Here is a 24,465-nt window from a genome sequence, read left to right on the forward strand (position 1 = left end):
CCTGTGGGTCACCAAGGAATTTTATCAAGTTTCCCATTCTCTGCCTTTGGGACAGCAGGGATACTATGGCACACTACCACAGATGGGACTGGCCACAGCAGGCCAAATTCTCTGTGAGGATGAACAACATCATGTCGAAGCCACTAGTGGACCCCCAGAAGGTGTTGATGCAACCACTGCACATAGAATAAGGCCTTATGAAACAATTTTTCACAGCTCTAGCTAAGGAGTCTGCAGCCTTCAAGTACCTTCAAGAATTCTTCCCCAAGCTGTACTAGGCAAAAGCCAAAGCCGATGTCTTCGTCAACTACAGATAAAGATCCTGGAGTCAAGGAATTCCCCAAGAAGCTTCAAGAAGGCTGAAAACTGTGGAGCTGGTTGAGACTATAGTGAAGAAGTAAGGCAAAATGGGCTGCAGGATGTCCCTCAAAGTCTATATCCTTGACACTCTTGATAAATTCAAGGAGACCATGGGAGCATATTCAGGGGAGCAAGGTGAGCTCTTCTACCAGGATATACTGGACTTTGAACACTGCTACCAAGGAACATGTAAAGAACACGATGGGAGATTATGTTTGGGGTCTGATTCGTGAAAGTGATTTACAGTACAATTGTAAGTCTCGAAAAACTACTCACTTCTATATCTTTTGTGATCACTTTTGTTTAACATTATTGAAAATACAAGTTAATTTTGATTCATATGTTGTTGTTTTTATGACTTTTTATGACTAGAAATGTGCAAATTCACCCGTTCTCTAATTGAAAATAGGAAAATTTCAAAATATCATTGTCCTGGTCACAAAAGCAGTTTGAAAGGAATAATAGCCTTTTTCTTTACTTTTATAAATAAGCAATCAGGAAAAACACTTACCATCCAGGAACAAAAATTGTTACACAGTGTAATCTGTGATAAACATGAGAACAAATAAGAACATTAGTGAAGGGGCAAAAGGGAAAGTGATAACAGGTAGTGATGCAGTGAGGAAGAAATGGAGCGAGTATTTTGAAGAACTGCTGAATGAGTCTGATGGTAGGGTGACAGCTGTAAAGTGTTTGGGTCAAGGTGGTATGTAGAGTGAGCAAGTCATGGAGAGTGGTTTGGTGAAGCAAGAAGAGGTGGTGAAACCCTTGCGGAAGATGAAATATGGCAGGCGGCTGGAGTGGATGGTATTGCAGCTGAATTTATTAAAAAAGGGGGGTGACTGTGTTGTTGACAGGTTTGTTAGGATTTTCAATGTACATATGGATTATGGTAATTTGTCTGAGGATTGGCAAAATACATGTATAGTGGAACAGTATAAAGGCAAGGGGGATAAAGGTTGAGTGTTCAAACTACAAAGGTATAAGCTTGTTAAGTGTACCTAGTAAGTTGTAAGGGAGGGTAGTGATTGAGAAGGGGAAGGCATGTATAGAATATCAGAGTGGGGAAGAGCAGTGTGGTTTCAGAGGTGATGGAGGAAGTGTTAATCAGGTGTTTGCTTTTAAGAATGTGTGTGAGAAAAACTTAGAAAAAGAGATGGATTTGTATGAGGCATGTATGGGGTGAGATTGCAGTCTGTAGGGTATGAGAGGGCCTGGAAAGTAAGCCAGTTGTTTATGGTGGCAGATTTGAGTGAGGAACTGCAGAAGTCATGACTGAGTCTGGAAGGGTATGTAACAGGAGGGAGTTGTGAGTAAATGTAAATAAAAGCAAGATTATTAGGTTTAGCAGGGTTGAGGGATATGTTAGTTTGAGTGTGAGTTTGAATGGAGAAAAATTTGAGGAAGTAAAGTGTTTTAGATATATGGGAGTGGACGAGGCAGATAATGAAGCAATGGAATAAGTTAGTCATAGGGTGGGTGAGGGGGTGAAGGTTCTGGGAGTGCTGAAGAATGCATAGAAAGAAAGACTGTTATCTGGAAGGGCAAAAATTTTAATTTTGAAGGTCTAGTAGTGACAAAAATATTATATGGATACAAGGCATGGGATACAGATATGGCTGTATGGAGGTGGTGAAGTGTTTGACTACAATATGTGGGGTGTGGTATTTTGATTAAGTAATGAAAGGGTATGAGAGAGGTGTGGTAATAAAAAGTGTGGTTGAGACAGCTGCAGAGGGTGTGCTGAAATGGTTTGGACATAAGGAGATAATGAGTGAGGAGAGGCTGGCAAAAGGGACATATGTGTCAGAAGTGGAAGGAACAAAGAGAATGGGGAAACCATTCTGGAGATGAAAGGATGGAGTGAAAAAGATTTTGAGCAATCTGGGCCTGAACACGCAGAAAGGTGAAAAGTGTGGTATATGGGTCAACATGCTGTCAGTGGACTGTACCAGGGCATGTGAAGTATTTGGAGTAAGCCATGGAAAGATTTAGTTCTTGGTATATATAGTCTGATACACTCTTCATATACTTTAATAAATACACTGCAAGCTTCAAAGCTGTTTTTCTCCTTCTAATTCTTGCACAGTCACCTTATAATAATTGTACTGTTCTGATCTTGTACTGTTTACATATTGGTAATCAATTTTGTAACTGTTAATACAGCAAGGTCACTTTTCCCATTTTTGTGTTGGATCTACAAAATTCAATTTTGCAACAATGGCATTATTTTTTTGCCATTACAACATCTAATATATTTGTCCTATTTTCTTCTTTTGCTCTTGCAATTTTTTGTAAATGTTTATTCAAATTATCATCAAATGTATCCAGGAACTTTTGTGGATATCCATCTGTGTCTCCAATAGTTGTGTAGCTTTCTAGTCTATTTCAGTTAAATCATAATCCCTAATTATTAATAAATGGATACTTTTGATCTTGTTTGTGCTTCTAAGAACTTCCAAATAGGTTCTCCTTGTTATTGTCACCTACAGAATGCCCCCAGTATATCAGTCCTATTACTATCTTAGCTTTACTGTCACAAACCCAGCACCAAAAATTTTCATCGTTATGTTTAATGATCACAAAGTTCTGAGTTAAATATAAATCTTCTATGGGCACTATTTTCTATACATTTTATGATCTGATAACCTTAGTCCATTCTCTTCTGTTCGCCTGCACCAAGATTCACATACTGCTAATAATATCTGGGTTATATTCCATAGTTCTTTTTTCAAACTCATTTTTTTTATTCATAACACTTACTGCATTCTAAAATTTCAGCCTATCAACTTTAACGTGTCTTTCTTAAATCTGTTCTGATCTCTGAATGCTTGGTGATTCCTGAACTTGAAGGTTGTGCCATATTGGTTGCATGTACTTGTAGGAAATAAAAACACTCATAAATACTAGGCAACAAATCTAAGCACACTTAGTAAACAATCTTGCCAGCTACTGAATACAAATGTTACCATAATATTTAAATTTTTCATTTATCAAGGATGTAAGGCATGTGTATGAGTAGGAAGATAGGAAAGTGGTTGGTTCTCAGCGAATGTCGATTTGTGGCAAGGGTGTGTGATGTCTCCATGGTTGTTTAATTTGTTTATGGATGGGGTTGTTAGGGAGGTGAATGCAATAGTTTTGGAGAGAGGGGCAAGTATGCAGTCTGCTGTGGATGAGAGGGCTTGGGAAGTGAGTCAGTTGTTGTTTGCCAATGATACAGCGCTGGTGGCTGATTTCGGTCAGAAACTGCAGAAGTTGACTGAGCTTAGTAAAGTGTGTGAAAGAAGAAAGCTGAGAGTAAATGAGAATAAGAGCAAGGTTATAAGGTTCAATAGGGTTATGGGACAAGTTAATTGGGAGGTAAGTTTGAATGGAGAAAAACTGGAAGTGAAGTGTTTTAGATATCTGGGAGTGGATTTAGCAGCAGATGGAACCATGGAAGCGGAAGTGAGTCACAGGGTGGGGGAGGGGGCGAAGATTCTGGGAACATTGAAGAATGTGTGGCCCGCGAGAACGTTATCTCGGAGAGCAAAAATGAGTATGATTGAAGGAATAGTGATTCAAACAATGTTATATGGGTGCAGGGCATGGGCTATAGATAAGGTTGTGCAGAGGAGGGTGGATATGTTAGAAATGAGATGTTTGAGGACAATGTGTGGTCTGAGATGGTTTGATCGAGTAAATAATGAAAGGGTAGGAGAAATTTGTGGTAATAAATAGAGTGATGAGTGAGGAAAGATTGACAAAGAGGATATATGTGTTAGAGGTGGAGGGAATGAGGAGAAGTGGGAGACCAAATTGGAGGTGGAGGGATGGCGTGACAAATATGTTGAGCAATTGGGACCTGAACATACAGTAGGGTGAAAGGCATGCAAGGAATAGAATGAATTGGAATGATATGGTATGCTGGGGTCAATGTGCTGTCAATGGATTGAACCAGGGCAAGTGGAGCATCTGGGGTAAACCATGGAAAGTTTTGTGGGGCCTGGATGTGGAAAGGGAGCTGCGGTTTTGGTGCATTACACATGACAACTAGAGACTGAGTGTAAACGAATGTGGCCTTTGTTGTCTTTTCCTAGCACTACCTCATGCATGCATGGGCGGAGGGGGGGTGCCATTTCATGTGTGGCAGGATGGCAACAGGAATGGAAGAAGGAAGCAAGTATGAATATGTACATGTGTATATATTCCTATGAGTCCACGGGGAAAATGAAACACGATAATCTGGGAACTTATCGTGTTTCATTTTCTCCTTGGACTCATAGGAATATCTTGATCAAGCGCAATATTGTGATCCTTTCCAATGTGTATATATGTATATGCCTGTGTATGTATATGTATGTATATGCTGAAATGTTTAGGTATGTATATGTGCATGTGTGGGAGTCTATGTACATACATGTGTATGTGGTTGGACTGGAACACTCTTTCGTCTGTTTCCTAGCACTAACATGAGAGACGGCGACTAAGTATAATAAATATGAATAAATTATCAATATCTTTATATGAACATCAAAAATATCAAAAATTTAGGTGGCTAGGGGAAGCTATGGTAGTTCTCATCAAGTCAGAAGTGTTTCCCTCACTTTTACCTTACATTTTCTCAGACAGTCATAGCCTTCATGATTATCATTTTTTTAATATCGCAGTATCAAATTTCAAGCTCTAAATCACATTTTCCCATATAAATCACTTTTATAAAGTATATAAAGTTCAGTCATATGCATTTCTTCTAAGTCTGTAAGTTATTTCTGATTTGTTCACAAACTGGTACCCTAGCATTCCTTTTTTCTTTCACCAACTGACTGCAATCATTCTTTAAATTTGTTTAGAAATATTCTAGAACAGGACTGCACATTTCTTGATATAATTAAACAAATTTACTACCCACAGATTCTTACAGTGCACAGAGAGAATATAAAATGTGAGATCTTAACTGTAGCATCTCTAATATTGTCAATTTCAAGTTCTCATGCTGTTGGCAGGGCTTTAAAGTAGAGGAAAATTGTGAGGTAAAAACACAAAATGAACACCTGAGAGTGTAATTAGTGCATTCATAACACATTCGTCCTATTCCAGCAAATAGTAAATGAACAAGGAGGGACCCCTACAGTGCCCTTTTTTTTTTAATCCTTGCACTATAATGGGTAACATTAAAAAAGTAAAAGTCCTGCTGGTAAAAAACATTCAACTGGCACTTGCTCAGAGTCTATTAAGTTTATTCAGTTCATATTTCAATAAACAAACCAAATGAAGCTGCAAATCAACAACAAAACCTGGATGGAGGTTCTGGGAAAGCCTAACTTCATTTATTACTGATGCATTCCACTGAATACTGCCATGCAGAGCAAATTTTGAATGTGACCAAAACTGTTAGTAAATATGTTGGGTGGGTTTAAATGTCTATATATATTTATGGATTAAATTAATGCTTACGAGATCTGTTCCACAGGGGTTCATATTCATATAATTCTGTACTCATGTGAACTCAGTTTACATTCCAAAACCATATGATCCATTACCATAATAAATGGAGTAACTGCTTCACCAATAACTAAGGCATCAAATAGGCAGGTCATCTGATATTTTACATTACTAATTCATTATCTAATCGCGCATTTTCTCCTCCCACATAACTCTATCGCCAACGAGATATCTAATATTGAAAGATTGATTTTAATGTGAAAAGAGAACATACCATACACATATTGTACTTTATAGTAACAACAACGACCCCATGAGAGTGAAACCAAAATAATAATCCTAGAAAATAAGTGTTCTTAGTGTGAAATTTTATCCTTTGCTTTACCAAATCCATTATACACAGGCATATTTTCCAGTTTTAACTTACTCTCTGAGCCTCTCTGATAATCTACAGTTTTTTTTGGTACAATATATCAAGCTCTCCCATGTTTACTACTCACTCTGAAAAAAAGTTGTCTCCCTAGAAGTAATGATGTTCACTGATGTATGTGTCCAGACACCAACCTGTGACCTACCCTCCTTACCTCTTCAATGTCTACTCTCATAATGAAAGACCATTTTCACAATGTCCTTAAACCTGTGCAATCATTTCCCAATGCAGACAATATCACAGCCTTACATCTAGACGCACAATCCATCAAACTATTACCATAATGCACAATCCCTACCACAACTTTAAAGTCACAGCAGAAACAGGTTGTTTACTTTTAACAGCTGTTTCTTTACGTGCCTGCCAGACGATCGATATTCTGGTTACAGCTCTAACCCTGAGAACCATATTAAGAGTGTCTTATTGGAAGGGATCACATTGTAATTATCTTTTCTATCTATCCTTTCATCAATGGAGACTCATCAACCCTGCGACACAGATCACTCCCATTTGATTACAAAAGCTTTTTCCCTGAAATCCCGGCCTTCCTCCCTGGACCGTGAGGTGATATGTCACAGGTGGCAGACTGAAGCACCTGAGACATAGATCCCTCCTGCGCACAACTCTATCTATAGCCCACGCCTCGCAACCATACAACATTGTTGGAACCACTATTCCTTCAAAGATACTCATTTTGCTTTCCGAGATAATGCTCTCGACTTCCAAACATTCTTCAAGGCTCCCAAAATTTTCGCCCCCTCCCCCACCCTATGATTCACTTCCCCTTCCATGGTTCCATCCACTCCCAAATCCACTCCCAGATATCTAAAACACTTCACTTCCTCCAGTTTCTCTCCATTCAAACTTACCTCCCAATTGACTTGACCCTCAACCCTACTGTACCTAATAACCTTGCTCTTATTCACATTTATTCTCAACTTTTTTCTTTCACACACTTTACCAAAGTCAGTCACCAGCTTCTGCAGTTTCTCACATGAATCAGCCTCCAGTGCTGTATCATCAGTGAACAACAACTGACGCACTTCCCAAGCTCTCTCATCCACAACAGATTTCATTCTTATCCCTCTTTCCAAAACTCTGGCATTCACCTCTCTAACAACCCCATCCATAAACAAACTAAACAACCATGCAGACATCACACACCCCTGCCGCAAACCTACATTTACTGAGAACCAATCACTTTCCTCTCCTCCTACACGTACACATGCCTTACATCCTAAATAAAAACTTTTCACTGCTTCTAACAACTTGCTTCCCACTCCATATATTCTTAATACCTTCCACAGAGCATCTCTGTCAACTCTGTCATATGCCTTCTCCAGATCCATAAATGCTACATACAAATCCATTTGCTTTTCTAAGTATTTCTCACATATATTCTTCAAAGCAAACACCTGATCCACACATCCTCTACCACTTCTGAAACCACACTACTCTTCCCCAATCTGATGCTCTGTACATGCCTTCACCCTCTCAATCAATACCCTCCCATATAATTTCCCAGGAATACTCAACAAACTTATACCTCTGTAATTTGAGCACTCACTCTTATCCCCTTTGCCTTTGTACAATGGCACTATGCAAGCATTCCGCCAATCCTCAGGCACCTCACCATGAATCATACATACATTAAAGAACCTTACCAACCAGTCAACAATACAGTCACCCCTTTTTTAATGAATTCAACTGCAATGCCATCCGAACCCGCTGCCTTTCCGGCTTTCATCTTCCGCAATGCTTTTACTACCTATTCTCTGTTTACCAAATCATTTCCCTTAACCCTCTCACTTTCCACACCACCTCGACCAAAACACCCTATATCTGCCACTCTATCATCAAACACATTCAACAAGCCTCCAGAATACTCCATCTCCTTCTCACATCACCACTATTTGAGATCACCTTCCCATTAGCCCCCTTTCACTGAAGTTCCCATTTGTTCCCTTGTCTTACGCACTTTATTTATCTCCTTCCAAAACATCTTTTTATTCTCCCTAAAATTTGATGATGCTCTCACCCCATCTCTCATTTGCCCTCTTTTTCACCTCTTGCACCTTTCTCTTGACCTCCTGCCTCTTTCTCTTATACATCTCCCACTCATTTGCATTATTTCCCTGGAAAAATCGTCCAAATGCCTCTCTCTTCTCTTTTACTAATAATCTTACTTCTTCATCCCACCACTCACTACCCTTTCTAATCTGCCCACCTCCCACGCTCCTCATGCCACAAGCATCTTTTGCGCAAGCCATCACTGCTTCCCTAAATACATCCCATTCCTCCCCCACTCCCCTTACCTCTTTTGTCCTCACCTTTTTCCATTCTGTACTCAGTCTCTCCTGGTACTTCCTCACACAAGTCTCCTTCCCAAGCTCACTTACTTTCACTACTCTCATCACCCCAACATTCTCTCTTCTTTTCTGAAAACCTCTACAAATCTTCACCTTCGCCTCCACAAGATAATGATCAGACATCCCTCCAGTTGCACCTCTCAGCACATTAACATCCAAAAGTCTCTCTTTCACGCGTCTATCAAATAACACATAATCCAATAACGCTCTCCGGCTATCTCTCCTACTTACATATGTATACTTTTGTATATCTCTCTTTTTAAACCAGGTATTCCCAATCACCAGTCCCTTTTCAGCACATAAATCTACAAGCTCTTCACCATTTCCATTTACAACACTGAACACCCCATGTATACCAATTATTTCCTCAACTGCCACAGTACTCACCTTTGCATTCAAATCCCCCATCACTATAACCCGGTCTCGTCCATCAAAACCACTAACACACACATTCAGCTGCTCCCAGAACACATGCCTCTCATGATCCTTCTTCTCATGCCCAGGTGCATATGCACTAATAATCACCCATCTCTTTACATCAACTTTCAGTTTTACCCATATCATTCTAGAGTTTACTTTCTTGCACTCTATTACATACTCCCACAACTCCTGTTTCAGGAGTAGTGCTACTCCTTCCCTTACTCTTGTCCTCTCACTAACCCCTGACTTTACTCCCAAGACATTCCCAAACCACTCTTCCCCTTTACCCTTGAGCTTCGTTTCACTCAGGGCCAAAACATCCAGGTTCCTTTCCTCAAACATACTACCTATCTCTCCTTTTTTCTCATCTTGGTTACATCCACACACATTTCGACACCCCAATCTGAGCCTTCGAGGAGGATGAGCACTCTCCGCGTGACTGCTTCTGTTTCCCCTTTTAGAAAGTTAAAATACAAGGAGGGGAGGGTTTCTAGCCCCCCGCTCCCGTCCCCTTTATTCGCCCTCTACGACACGTGAGGAATGCGTGGGAAGTATTCTTTCTCCCCTATCCCCAGGGATAATATATATATGTATATATATATATATTTTTTTATATAATTATTTTCCTTTGTCGCTGTCTCCCACGTTTGCGAGGTAGCGCAAGGAAACAGACGAAAGAAATGGCCCAACCCACAGCCATACACATGTATATACATACACGTCCCCACACGCAAATATACATACCCATACATCTCATTGTACACATATATATACACACACAGACATATACATATATACACATGCACACAATTCACACTGTCTGCCTTTATTCATTCCCATCGCCACCTCGCCACACATGGAATAAAATCCCCCCCCCCCCCTCATGTGTGCGAGGTAGCACTAGCAAAAGACAACAAAGGCCCCATTCGTTCACACTCAGTCTCTAGCTGTCATGCAATAATGCCCGAAACCACAGCTCCCTTTCCACATCCAGGACCCACAGAACTTTCCATGGTTTACCCCAGACGCTTCACACGCCCAGATTCAATCCATTGACAGCACGTCGACCCCGGTATACCACATCGATCCAATTCACTCTATTCCTTGCCCGCCTTTCACCCTCCTGCATGTTCAGGCCCCGATTACTCAAAATCTTTTTCACAACATCTTTCCACCTCCAATTTGGTCTCCCACTTCTCCTCTTTCCCTCCACCTCCGACACTTATATACTCTTGGTCAATCTTTCCTCACTCATTCTCTCCATGTGCCCAAACCATTTCAGAACACCCTCTTCTGCTCTCTCAACTACGGTCTTCTTATTTCCACACATCTCTCTTACCCTTACATTAATTACTCGATGAAACCACCTCACACCACATATTGTCCTCAAACATCTCATTTCCAGCACATCCACCCTCCTGCGCACTACTCTAACCATAGCCCACGCCTCGCAACCATAACACATTGTTGGAACCACTATTCCTTCAAACATAGCCATTTTTGCTTTCGGAGATAATGTTCTCGACATCCACACATTCTTCAAGGCTCCCAGGATTTTCGCCCCCTCCCCCACCCTATGATTCACTTCCGCTTCCATGGTTCCATCCGCTGACAGATCCACTCCCAGATATCTAAAACACTTTACTTCCTCCAGTTTTTCTCCATTCAAACTTACCTCCCAATTGACTTGACCCTCAACCCTACTGTACCTAATAACCTTCCTCTTATTCACAAGTGATAACAAGTAGTGGTGAAGTTAGAAGGAGATGGAGTGAGTATTTTGAAGGTTTATTGAATTTGTTTGATGATAGAGTGGCAGATATAGGGTGTTTTGGTCGAGGTGGTGTGCACAGTGAGAGTGTTAGGGAAAATGATTTGGTAAACAGAGGAGAGGTAGTAAAAGCTTTGCGGAAGATGAAAGCCGGCAAGGCAGCAGGTTTGGATGGTATTGCAGTGGAATTTATTAAAAAAGGGGGTGACTGTATTGTTGAGTGGTTGGTAAGGTTATTTAATGTATGTATGATTCATGGTGACGTGCCTCAGGATTGGCGGAATGCGTGCATAGTGCCATTGTATAAACGCAAAGGGGATAAGAGTGAGTGCTCAAATTACAGAGGTATAAGTTTGTTGAGTATTCCTGGTAAATTATATGGGAGGGTATTGATTGAGAGGGTGAAGGCATGTACAGAGCATCAGATTGGGGAAGAGTAGTGTGGTTTCAGAAGTGGTAGAGGATGTGTGGATCAGGTGTTTGCTTTGAAGAATGTATGTGAGAAATACTTAGAAAAGCAAATGGATTTGTATGTAGCATTTATGGATCTGGAGAAGGCATATGATAGAGTTGATAGAGATGCTCTGTGGAAGGTATTAAGAATATATGGTGTGGGAGGCAAGTTGTTAGAAGCAGTGAAAAGTTTTTATTTAGGATGTAAGGCATGTGTACGTGTAGGAAGAGAGGAAAGTGATTGGTTCTCAGTGAATGTAGGTTTGTGGCAGGGGTGTGTGATGTCTCCATGGTTGTTTAATTTGTTTATAGATGGGATTGTTAGGGAGGTGAATGCAAGAGTTTTGGAAAGAGGGGCAAGTATGAAGTCTGTTGGGGATGAAAGAGCTCGGGAAGTGAGTCAGTTGTGGTTCGCTGATGATACAGCGCAGGTGGCTGATTCATGTGAGAAACTGCAGAAGCTGGTGGCTGAGTTTGTTAAAGTATGTGAAAGAAGAAAGTTAAGAGTAAATGTGAATAAGAGCATGGTTATTAGGTACAGTAGGGTTGAGGGTCAATTCAATTAGGAGGTAAGTTTGAATGGAGAAAATTTGGAGGAAGTAAATTGTTTTAGATATCTGGGAGTGAATCTGGCAGCGGATGGAACCATGGAAGCGGAAGTGAATCATAGGGTGGGGAAGGGGGCGAAAATCCTGGGAGCCTTGAAGAATGTTTGGAATTCGAGAACATTATCTCGGAAAGCAAAAATGGGTATGTTTGAAGGAATAGTGGTTCCAACAATGTTGTATGGTTGCGAGGCGTGGGCTATGGATAGAGTTGTGCGCAGGAGGATGGATGTGCTGGAAATGAGATGTTTGAGAACAATATGTGGTGTGAGGTGGTTTGATCGAGTAAGTAATGTAATGGTAAGATAGATGTGTGGAAATAAAAAGAGCGTGGTTGAGAGAGCAGAAGAGGGTGTTTTGAAATGGGTTGGGCACATGGAGAGAATGAGTGAGGAAAGATTGACTAGAGGATATATATGTCGGAGGTGAAGGGAACGAGGAGAAGTGGGAGACCAAATTGGAGGTGGAAAGATGGAGTAATGGTGAGTAATGTGGCAGTTGAGGGAATAATTGGTATACAATGGGTGTTCAGCGTTGTAAATTGAAATGGTGAAGAGCTTGTAGATTTATGTGCTGAAAAAGGACTGCTGATTGGGAATACCTGGTTTAAAAAGCGAGATATACATAAGTATACGTATGTAAGTAGGAGAGATGGCCAGAGAGCGTAATGGATTACGTGTTAATTGACAGGCGCCCGAAAGAGAGACTTTTGGATGTTAATGTGCTGAGAGGTGCAACTGGAGGGATGTCTGATCATTATCTTGTGGAGGCTAAGGTGAAGATTTGTATGGGTTTTCAGAAAAGAAGAGTGAATGTTGGGGTGAAGAGGGTGGTGAAAGTAAGTGAGCTTGGGAAGGAGACTTGTGTGAGGAAGTACCAGGAGAGACTGAGTACAGAATGGAAAAAGGTGAGAAAAATGGAAGTAAGGGGAGTGGGGGAGGAATGGGATGTATTTAGGGAATCAGTGATGGATTGCGCAAAAGATGCTTGTGGCATGAGAAGATATATATATATATATATATATATATATATATATATATATATATATATATATATATATATATATATATATATATATATATATATATATATATATATATATATATATATATATATATATATATATATATAAATATATATATATATATATATATATATATATATATATATATATATATATATATATATATATATATATATATATATATATATATATATATATATATATATATATATATAGATATATATATATATATATATATATATATATATATATATATATATATATATATATATATATATATATATATATATATATCTTTTCTTTTTTTTAAACTATTCGCCATTTCCCACGTTAGCGAGGTAGCGTTAAGAACAGAGGACTGGGCCTTTTTTGGAATATCCTCACCTGGCCCCCTCTGTTCCTTCTTTTGGAAAATTAAAAAAAAAAAAAAACGAGAGATGAGGATTTCCAGCCCCCCCGCTACCTCCCCTTTTAGTCGCCTTCTACGACACGCAGGGAATACGAGGGAAGTATTCTTAATCCCCTATCCCCAGGGATATATATATATATATATATATATATATATATATATATATATATATATATATATATATATATATATATATATATATATATATATATATATAAAGTGTTTTAGATATCTAGGCTTGGATATGGCAGCGGATGGAACCATGGAAGCGGAAGTGGATCATAGGGTGGGGGAGGGGGCGAAAATTCTGGGAGCCTTGAAGAATGTGTGGAAGTCGAGAACATTATCTCGGAAAGCAAAAATGGGTATGTTTGAAGGAATAGTGATTCCAACAATGTTGTATGGTTGCGAGGCGTGGGCTATGGATAGAGTTGTGCGGAGGAGGATGGATGTGCTGGAAATGAGATGTTTGAGGACAATGTGTGGTGTGAGGTGGTTTGATCGAGTAAGTAACGTAAGGGTAAGAGAGATGTGTGGAAATAAAAAGAGCGTGGTTGAGAGAGCAGAAGAGGGTGTTTTGAAATGGTTTGGGCACATGGAGAGAATGAGTGAGGAAAGATTGACCAAGAGGATATATGTGTCGGAGGTGGAGGGAACAAGGAGAAGTGGGAGACCAAATTGGAGGTGGAAAGATGGAGTGAAAAAGATTTTGTGTGATCGGGGCCTGAACATGCAGGAGGGTGAAAGGAGGGCAAGGAATAGAGTGAATTGGATCGATGTGGTATACCGGGGTTGACGTGCTGTCAGTGGATTGAATCAGGGCATGTGAAGCGTCTGGGGTAAACCATGGAAAGCTGTGTAGGAATGTATATTTGCGTGTGTGGACGTAGGTATATACATGTGTATCGGGGGTGGGTTGGGCCATTTCTTTCGTCTGTTTCCTTGCTCTACTTCTCAAACGCGGGAGACAGCGACAAAGCAAAAAAAAAAAAAAAAAAATATATATATATATATATATATATATATACATATATATATATAAATATATATATATATATATATATATATATATATATATATATATATATATATATATATATATATATATATATATTTTCTTTTCTTTTCTTTCAAACTATTCGCCATTTCCCGCATTAGCGAGGTAGCGTTAAGAACAGAGGACTGGGCCTTTGAGGGAATACCCTCACCTGGCCCAATTCTCTGTTCCTTCTTTTGGAAAATTGAAAAAAAAAAACGAGAGGGGAGGATTTCCAGCCCCCCGCTCCCTCCCCTTTTAGTCGCCTTCTACGACACGCAGGGAATACGTGGGAAGTATTCTTAATCCCCTATCCCCAGGGATATATATATATATATATATATAAATATATATATATATATACATATATATATATATGTATATATATATATATATATATATATATATATATATATATATATATATATATATATATATATATATATATATATATATATATATAATTTTCCAAAAGAAGGAACAGAGAAGGGGGCCAGGTGAGGATTTTCCCTCTAAGGCTCAGTCCTCTGTTCTTAACGTTACCTCGCAAACGAGGGAAATGGCAAATAGTAAAAAAAAAAAAAAAAAAAAAAAAATATATATATATATATATATATATATATATATATATATATATATATATATATATATATATATATATATATATATATATACATATATATTCCCTCAGAGGCCCAGTCCTCTGTTCTTAACGCTACCTTGCTAACGCGGGAAATGTCGAATAGTATGAAAGAAGAAATATATGTATATATATATATATATATATATATATATATATATATATATATATATATATATATATATATATATATATATATATATATATATATATAATGCTGTGAGAGTATATTAGAGTATAATGCTGTGAGAGTATATTAGAATATAATGCTGTGTGAGTATTTTAGAGTATAATACTGTGAGAGTATATTAGAATATAATGCTGTGAGAGTATGTATATAATGGTCTGAAAGTATATATAATGCTGTGAGAGTATATATAATGTTGTGAGAGTATATGTAATGCTGTGAGAGTATATATAATGCTGTGAATATATATATATATATATATATATATATATATATATATATATATATATATATATATATATATATATAATGCTGTGAGAGTATATTAGACTATGATGCTGTGACAGTATATTAGAGTATAATGCTGTGAGAGTATATTAGAGTATATTGCTCTGAGAGTATATTAGAGTATAATGTTGTGAGAGTATATATAATGTGAGAGTATATTCAATGCTCTGACTATATATGTAGTGTAGTGAGAGTATATTAGAATTATTTTGTCAAATATATTACGTCTTTTTTTGTATTGCGCCTTTAATCAATATTGTTTATCATCATTATTGAATTCACCATCATTATTGTATATCACCATCATTATTGTATTTTATCATCATTATTGTATATCATCATCATTATTGTATGTCATCATGATTGACATTATTGTATATTATCATCATTATTGTGTATCACCATCATTATTGTATATTATCATCATTATTGTATATCACCATCATTATTTTATATCATCATCAGTATTGTAAATCACCATCATTATTGTATATCATCATCATTATTGTATATCATCATAACTGTATATCACCATCATTATTGTATATCATCATCATTATTGTAAATCACCATCATTATTGTATATCATCATCATTATTGTATATCATCATCATTGTATAACATCATCATTACTTCATATCATCATCATCATTGTATATCATCATCATTGTATATCATCATCATCATTGTATATCATCATCATTATTGTATATCATCATCATTATTGTATATCATCGTCATTATTGTAAATCACCATCATTATTGTATATCATCATCATTATTGTACATCATCATTGTATATAATCATCATTATTGTATATCATCATCATTATTGTATATTATCATCATTATTGTATATCACCATCATTATTGTATATCACCACCATTATTGTATAGCATCATCATTATTGTATATCATCATGATTATTGTAAATCACCATCATTATTGTATATCATCATCATTATTGTAAATCACCATCATTATTGTATATCGTTATCATTATTGTATATCATCATCGTTATTGTATTTCATCATCATCATTATTGTATGTCATAATCATCATTGTATATCATCATCATTATTGCATATCATCATTATTGTATATCGTTATCATTATTGTATATCATCATCGTTATTGTATTTCATCATCATCATTATTGTATGTCATGATCATCATTGTATATCATCATCATTATCGTATATTATCACCATTATTGCATATCATCATCACTATTGTATATCATCATCATCATTGTATATAATCATCAACATTATTGTATATCATTATCATCATTGTATATCATCATCATTATTGTATATCATCATTATTGTATATCATCACTATTGTATATCATCATCATCATTATTGTCTATCATCATCATCATTATTGTAAATCATCATCACCACTGTATATCATCATCATCATTGTATATCATCATCATTATTGTATATCATCATCATTGTATATCATCATCATTGTATATCATCATCATTATTGTATATCATCATCACTATTGTATATCATCATTATTGTATATCATCATCATTGTATATCATCATCATTGTATATCATCATTATTGTATATCATCATCACTATTGTATATCATCATCATTATTGTATATCATCATCATTGTATATCATCATCATTATTGTATATCATCATCATCATTGTATATCATCATCATTATTGTATATCATCATTATTGTATATCATCATCATCATTGTATGTCATCATTATTGTATATCATCATTATTGTATATCATCATCACTGTATATCATCATCATTATTGTATATCATCATCATTGTATATCATCATCATTATTGTATATCATCATCACTATTGTATATCACCATCATCATTGTATATCATCATCATCATCATTGTATATCATAATCATTATTGTATATCATCATTATTGTAAATATCATCATTATTGTATATCACCATCACTATTATATATTATCATCATCATTGTATATCATTATCATCATTTTTTATTATCATCATTATTGTATATCATCATCATTTTATATCATCATCATTTTATATTGTCATCATTTTATATCATCATTATTGTATATCATCATCATCATTTTATATCATCATAATCATTGTTGTATATCATCATCATCATTGTATATCATCATCATCATTTTATACCATCATCATTTTATATCGTCATCATTTTATATCATCATTATTGTATATCATCATTTTATGTCATCATCATCATCATTGTATATCATCATCGTTTTATATCACCATCATCATTGTATATCATCATTATTGTATATCATCATCATTTTATATCATCATCATCATTGTATATCATCATCAGTATTGTATATCATCATCATCATTTTATATCATCATCATTATTGTATATCATCATCAGTATTGTATATCATCATCATAATTGTATATCATCATCATTATTGTATATCACCATCATTATTGTATATCATCATCATTATTGTATATCATCATCATTATTGTATATCATCATCATTATTGTATATCATCATCATTATTGTATATCACCATCATCATTGTATATCATCATCATTATTGTATATCGTCATCATTGTTGTATATTATCATCAACATCATCGTATATAATCATCATCATCGTATATCATCATCATTCTATATCATCATCATCATTGTTTATCATCATTTTATATCATCATCATCATCATTATTGTATATCATCATCATCATTCTATATCACCATCATCATTGTATATCATCAACATTATTGTATATCATCATTATTGTATATCATCATTATTGTATATCATCATCATCATTTTTTATCATCATCATTATTGTATATCATCATCATCATTTTATATCATCATTATTGTATATCATCATCATTTTATATCATCATTATTGTATATCATCACCATCATTTTTATCATTATTATTGTATATCATCATCATCATTGTATGTCTTCATTTTATATCATCATTATTGTATATCATCATCTTTATTTTATATCATCATCATTATTGTATATCATCATCATCATTATTGTATATCATCATTTTATGTCACCATCATCATTGTATATCATCATCATTATTGTATATTATCATCATTTTATACCATCATTATTATATATCATCATCATCATTTTATATCATCATCATCATTTTATACCATCATCATCATTTTATACCATCATTATCTTGGTTTGGTCACAGATAAAGCCTCATCGAAGGTCGTGCTCGACCTCCAATATATTTGGATATTTTGTTATGTTGAGAGAATGCTGCCTCACGTTGATGCTGCATCACGTTGATGCTGCCTCACGTTCATGCTGCCTCACGTTGATGCTACCTCACGTTGATGCTGCCTCACGTTGATGCTGCCTCACGTTCATGCTGCATCACGTTGATGCTGCCTCACGTTCATGCTGCATCACGTTGATGCTGCCTCACGTTCATGCTGCCTCACGTTCATGCTACCTCACGTTGATGCTGCCTCACGTTGATGCTGCCTCACGTTCATGCTGCATCACGTTCATGCTGCCTCACGTTCATGCTGCCTCACGTTGATGGAGATACATGGAAAGAGGTGGAGGAACACTGGGCGTGGGTAGTTTGCTGTTATCGATGGTTAGAACACAGTGATGGATTCAGCTGGAAAATTAATGTTGGCGCGCGAATCTTCCTGAAGATTGATAACCCAATTTTGCTTTCCGAGATAATGTTCTCCTCTTCCACACATTTTTCAACGCTCCCAGAACTTTCTTTCCCTCCCCCATCCTGTGACTCACTTCCGCTTCCATGGTTCCATCTGCTGTCAAATCCACTCCCAGATATCTAAAACACTCACATCCTCCAGTTTTTTCTCCATTCAAACTCATCTCCCAATTGACTTGACCCTCAACCCTACTGTACCTAATAACCTTGCTATTTTTCACATTTACTCTCAGCTTTCTTCTTTCACACACTTTACCAAACTCAGTCACCAGCTTCTGCAATTTCTCACCCGAATCAATCACCAGCGCTGTATCATCAGCGAACAACAACTGACTCACTTCCCAAGCCCTCTCATCCACAACAGACTGCATACTTACACCTCTTTCCAAAACTCTTGCATTCACCTCCCTAACAACTCCATCCATAAACAAATTAAACAGCCGTGGAGACATCACGCACCCCTGCCGCAAACCGACATTCACTGAGAACCAATCACTTTCCTCTCTTCCTACTCGTACACATGCCTTACATCCTCGATAAAAACTTTTCACTGCTTCTAGCAACTTGCCTCCCACACCATATATTCTTAATACCTTCCACAGAGCATCTCTATCAACTCTGTTATATGATTTCTCCACATCCATAAATGTTACCCTCAAATCCATTTGTTTTTCAGAGAATTTCCCACATACATTCTTCAAAGTTTTCCGCAAAGCTTTCATTACCTATTCTCTGTTTATCAAATCATTTTCCCTAACCCTCTCACTTTCCACACCACCTTGACCAAAACACCCTATATCTGCCACTCTATCATCACACACATTCAACCAACCTTCAAAATACTCACTCCATCTCCTTTTCCCATCACCACTACTTGTTATCACCTCCCCATTAGCCCCCTTCACTAATGGTCCCATTTGTTCTCTTGTCTTACGCACTTTATTTACCTCCTTCCAAAACATCTTTTTATTTAATGATACTCTCTCACCCAAAACTCTCATTTGCCCTCTTTTTCACCTCTTGCACCTTTCTCTTGACCTCCTGCCTCTTTCTTTTATACATCTCCCATTCATTTGCCCTATTTCCCTGCAAAAATCGTCCAAACGCCCAACTCTGTCCCTGTCACCCGCGTTAGTGAGGTAGCGCAAGGAAACAGACGAAAGGATGCCCCAACCCACCCACATACACATGCATATACATACACAGACATATACATACATAAACATGTACATAATTCATATTTGCTGCCTTTAATCATTCCCGTCGCCACCCAACCACACATGAAATGACACCCAATTCCCCCGCACGCGCGTGAGGTATCGCTATGAAAAGACAACAAAGACCACATTCGTTCACACAGTCTCTAGCTGTCATGTATAATGCACCGAAACCACAGCTCCTTTTTCATATCCAGGCCCCACAAAACTCTCCATAGCTTACCCCAAACGCTTCACATGCCCTGGTTCAATCCACTGACATGCCTTACATCCTCGATAAAAACTTTTCACTGCTTCTAGCATCTTGCCTCCCACACCATATATTCTTAATACCTTCCACAGAGAATCTCTATCAACTCTATCATAAGCCTTCTCCAGATTCATAAATGCTACATACAAATCCATTTTCTTTTCTAAGTATTTCTCACATAAATTTTTAAAGCAAACACCTGATCCACACATCCTCTTCCACTTCTAAAACCACACTGCTTTACCCCAATCTGATGCCCTGTACATGCCTTCAAACATTCAATCAAAACCCTCCCATAAATTTCCCAGGAATACTCAACTAACTTATACATCTTTAATTTGAGCACTCACCTTTATCCCCTTTGCCTTTGTGCCATGGCACTATGCATCCATTCCGCCAATCCTCAGACACCTCACCATGAGTCATACATACATTAAATATCCTTACCAACCGGATAGCAACACACTCACCCCCTTTTTTAATAAATTCCAGTGCAATACCATCCAAACCCGCTGCCTTGCCAGCTTTCATCTTCTGCAAAGCTTTTACTACCTCCTCTCTGTTTACCAAATCATTTTCCCTAACCCTCTCATTTCGCACACCACCTCAACCAAAACACCCTATATCTGCCAGTCTATCATCTAACACATTCAACAAATCTTCAAAATACTCACTCCACCTCCTTCTAACACTAACATCACCACTACTTGTTATCACCTTTCCATTAGTCCCCTTCACCGATGCTTCCATTTTTTCTTTTGTTTTATGCTTTTTATTTACCTCCTTCCAAAACATCTTTTTATTCTCCCGAAAATTTAAAGATACTCTCTCACCCCAACTCTCATTTGCCCTCTTTTTCACCTTTTGCACCTTTCTCGTGACCTCCTGCCTCTTTCTTTTATACATCTCCCAGTCATTTGCACTATTTCCCTGCAAAACTCGTCCAAATGCCTCTTTATTCTCTTTCACTAATAATCTAACTTCTTCATTCCACCACTCACTACCCTTTCTGATCTGCCCACCTCCAACGCCTCTCATGTCACAAGCATCTTTTGCGCAAGCCATCACTGCTTCCCTCCCTACATCTCATTCCTCTCTCACTCCCCTTACGTCCTTTGCTCCCACCTATTTCCATTATGCACTCAGTCTCTCCTGGTACTTCCTCATACAAGTCGCCTTCTCAACCTCACTTACTCTCACCACTCTCTTCACCCCAACATTCTCTCTTCTTTTCTAAAAACCTCTACAAATCTTCACCTTCCCCTCCACAAGATAATGATCAGACATCCCTCCAGTTGCACCTCTCAGCACATTAACATCCAAAAGTCTCTCTTTCGCGCACCTTTCAATTAACATGTAATCCAATAACGCTCTCTAGCCATCTCTCCTACTTACATATAAAACATACGTTTATATTTTATTATTTATTTTGCTTTGTCGCTGTCTCCCGCGTTTGCGAGGTAGCGTAAGGAAACAGACGAAAGAAATGGCCCAACCCACCCCCATACACATGTATATACATACACGTCCACCCACGCAAATATACATACCTATACATCTCAATGTACACACATATATATACACACAGGCACATACATATATACCCATGCACACAATTCACACTGTCTGCCTTTATTCATTCCCATCGCCACCTCGCCACACATGGAATACCATCCCCCTCCCCCCTCATGTGTGCGAGGTAGCACTGGGAAAAGACAACAAAGGCCCCTTTCGTTCACACTCAGTCTCTAGCTGTCATGCAATAATGCCCGAAACCACAGCTCCCTTTCCACATCCAGGCCCCACACAACTTTCCATGGTTTACCCCAGATGCTTCACATGCCCTGATTCAATCCACTGACAGCACGTCAATCCCGGTATACCACATCGATCCAATTCACTCTATTCCTTGCCCGCCTTTCACCCTCTTGCATGTTCAGGCCCCGATCACTCAAAATCTTTATCACTCCATCTTTCCACCTCCAAATTCGTCTCTCACTTCTCCTCGTTCCCTCCACCTCCGACACATATATCCTCTTGGTCAATCTTTCCTCACTCATTCTCTCCATGTGCCCAAACCATGCGTATACTTATATGAATCTCTCTTTTTTGACTAGGTATTCCCAATCACCAGGTATTTTTTTTTCAGCACACAAATCTACAAGCTCCTCACCATTTCCATTTACAACACTGAACACCCCATGTACACTAATTATTCCCTCAACTGGCAGATTATTCACTCACCTTTGCATTCAAATCACCCTTCATCTATAACCCGGTCTCGTACATCAAAACTACTAACACACTCACTCAGCTGCTCCCAAAACACTTGCCTCTCATGATCTTTCTTCTCATGCCCAGGTGCACAGGCACCAATAATCACCCATCTCTCTCCATCCACTTTCAGTTTTACCCATATCAATCTAGAGTTTACTTTCTCACACTCTATCACATACTCCCACCACTCCTGTTTCAGGAGTAGTGCAACTCCTTCCCTTGCTCTTGTCCTCTCACTAACCCCTGACTTTATTCCCAAGACATTCCCAAACCACTCATCCCCTTTACCCTTGAGTTTCGTTTCACTCAGAGCCAAAAGATCCTGGTTCCTTTCCTCAAAAATACTACCTATCTCTCCTTTTTTCTGATCTTGGTTAAATCCACACACACTTAGACACCCCAGCCTAGCCTCCGAGGAGGATGAGCACTCCCCGCGTGACTCCTTCTGTTTCCCCTTTTAGAAAGTTAAAATACAAGGAGGGGAGGGTTTCCAGCCCCCCGCTCCCGTCCCCTTTAGTCGCCTTCTACGACACGTGAGGAATGCGAGGGAAGTATTCTTTCTCCCCTATCCCCAGGGATATATATATATATATATATATATATATATATATATATATATATATATATATATATATATATATATATATATATATATATATATATATATAGGGAGGTAAATGCAAGAGTTTTGGAAAGAGGGGCAAGTATGAAGTCTGTTGGGGATGAGAGAGCTTGGGAAGTGAGTCAGTTGTTGTTCGCTGATGATACAGCGCTGGTGTCTGATTCATGTGAGAAACTGCAGAAGCTGGTGACTGAGTTTGGTAAAGTGTGTGGAAGAAGAAAGTTAAGAGTAAATGTGAATAAGAGCAAGGTTATTAGGTACAGTAGGGTTGAGGGTCAAGTCAATTGGGAGGTGAGTTTGAATGGAGAAAAACTGGAGGAAGTGAAGTGTTTTAGATATCTGGGAGTGGATCTGGCAGCGGATGGAACCATGGAAGCGGAAGTGGATCATAGGGTGGGGGAGGGGGCGAAAATTCTGGGGGCCTTGAAGAATGTGTGGAAGTCGAGAACATTATCTCGGAAAGCAAAAATGGGTATGTTTGAAGGAATAGTGGTTCCAACAATGTTGTATGGTTGCGAGGCGTGGGCTATGGATAGAGTTGTGTGCAGGAGGATGGATGTGCTGGAAATGAGATGTTTGAGGACAATGTGTGGTGTGAGGTGGTTTGATCGAGTGAGTAACGTAAGGGTAAGAGAGATGTGTGGAAATAAAAAGAGCGTGGTTGAGAGAGCAGAAGAGGGTGTTTTGAAGTGGTTTGGGCACATGGAGAGGATGAGTGAGGAAAGATTGACCAAGAGGATATATGTGTCGGAGGTGGAGGGAGCAAGGAGAAGAGGGAGACCAAATTGGAGGTGGAAAGATGGAGTGAAAAAGATTTTGTGTGATCGGGGCCTGAACATGCAGGAGGGTGAAAGGAGGGCAAGGAATAGAGTGGATTGGAGCGATGTGGTATACCGGGGTTGACGTGCTGTCAGTGGATTGAATCAGGGCATGTGAAGCGTCTGGGGTAAACCATGGAAAG

At 38.0% G+C, this 24,465-nt stretch overlaps 1 protein-coding gene across 1 annotated transcript in view; it reads right to left on the reverse strand.

The window, feature by feature from the left end:
- LOC139758848 (small integral membrane protein 8) overlaps positions 1-6,511 on the reverse strand; it is a 55,916-nt gene extending 49,405 nt beyond the window's left edge. The window contains exon 1 of the mRNA XM_071680706.1: positions 6,372-6,511. Coding sequence (XP_071536807.1) covers positions 6,372-6,392 — 21 coding nt within the window. The 5' untranslated portion in view covers positions 6,393-6,511. The remainder of the gene's footprint in view (positions 1-6,371) is intronic.
- Positions 6,512-24,465: the final 17,954 nt, after the last annotated feature.

Source organism: Panulirus ornatus, chromosome 31, assembly GCF_036320965.1.
Source record: "Panulirus ornatus isolate Po-2019 chromosome 31, ASM3632096v1, whole genome shotgun sequence".
Lineage (NCBI taxonomy): Eukaryota > Metazoa > Arthropoda > Malacostraca > Decapoda > Palinuridae > Panulirus > Panulirus ornatus.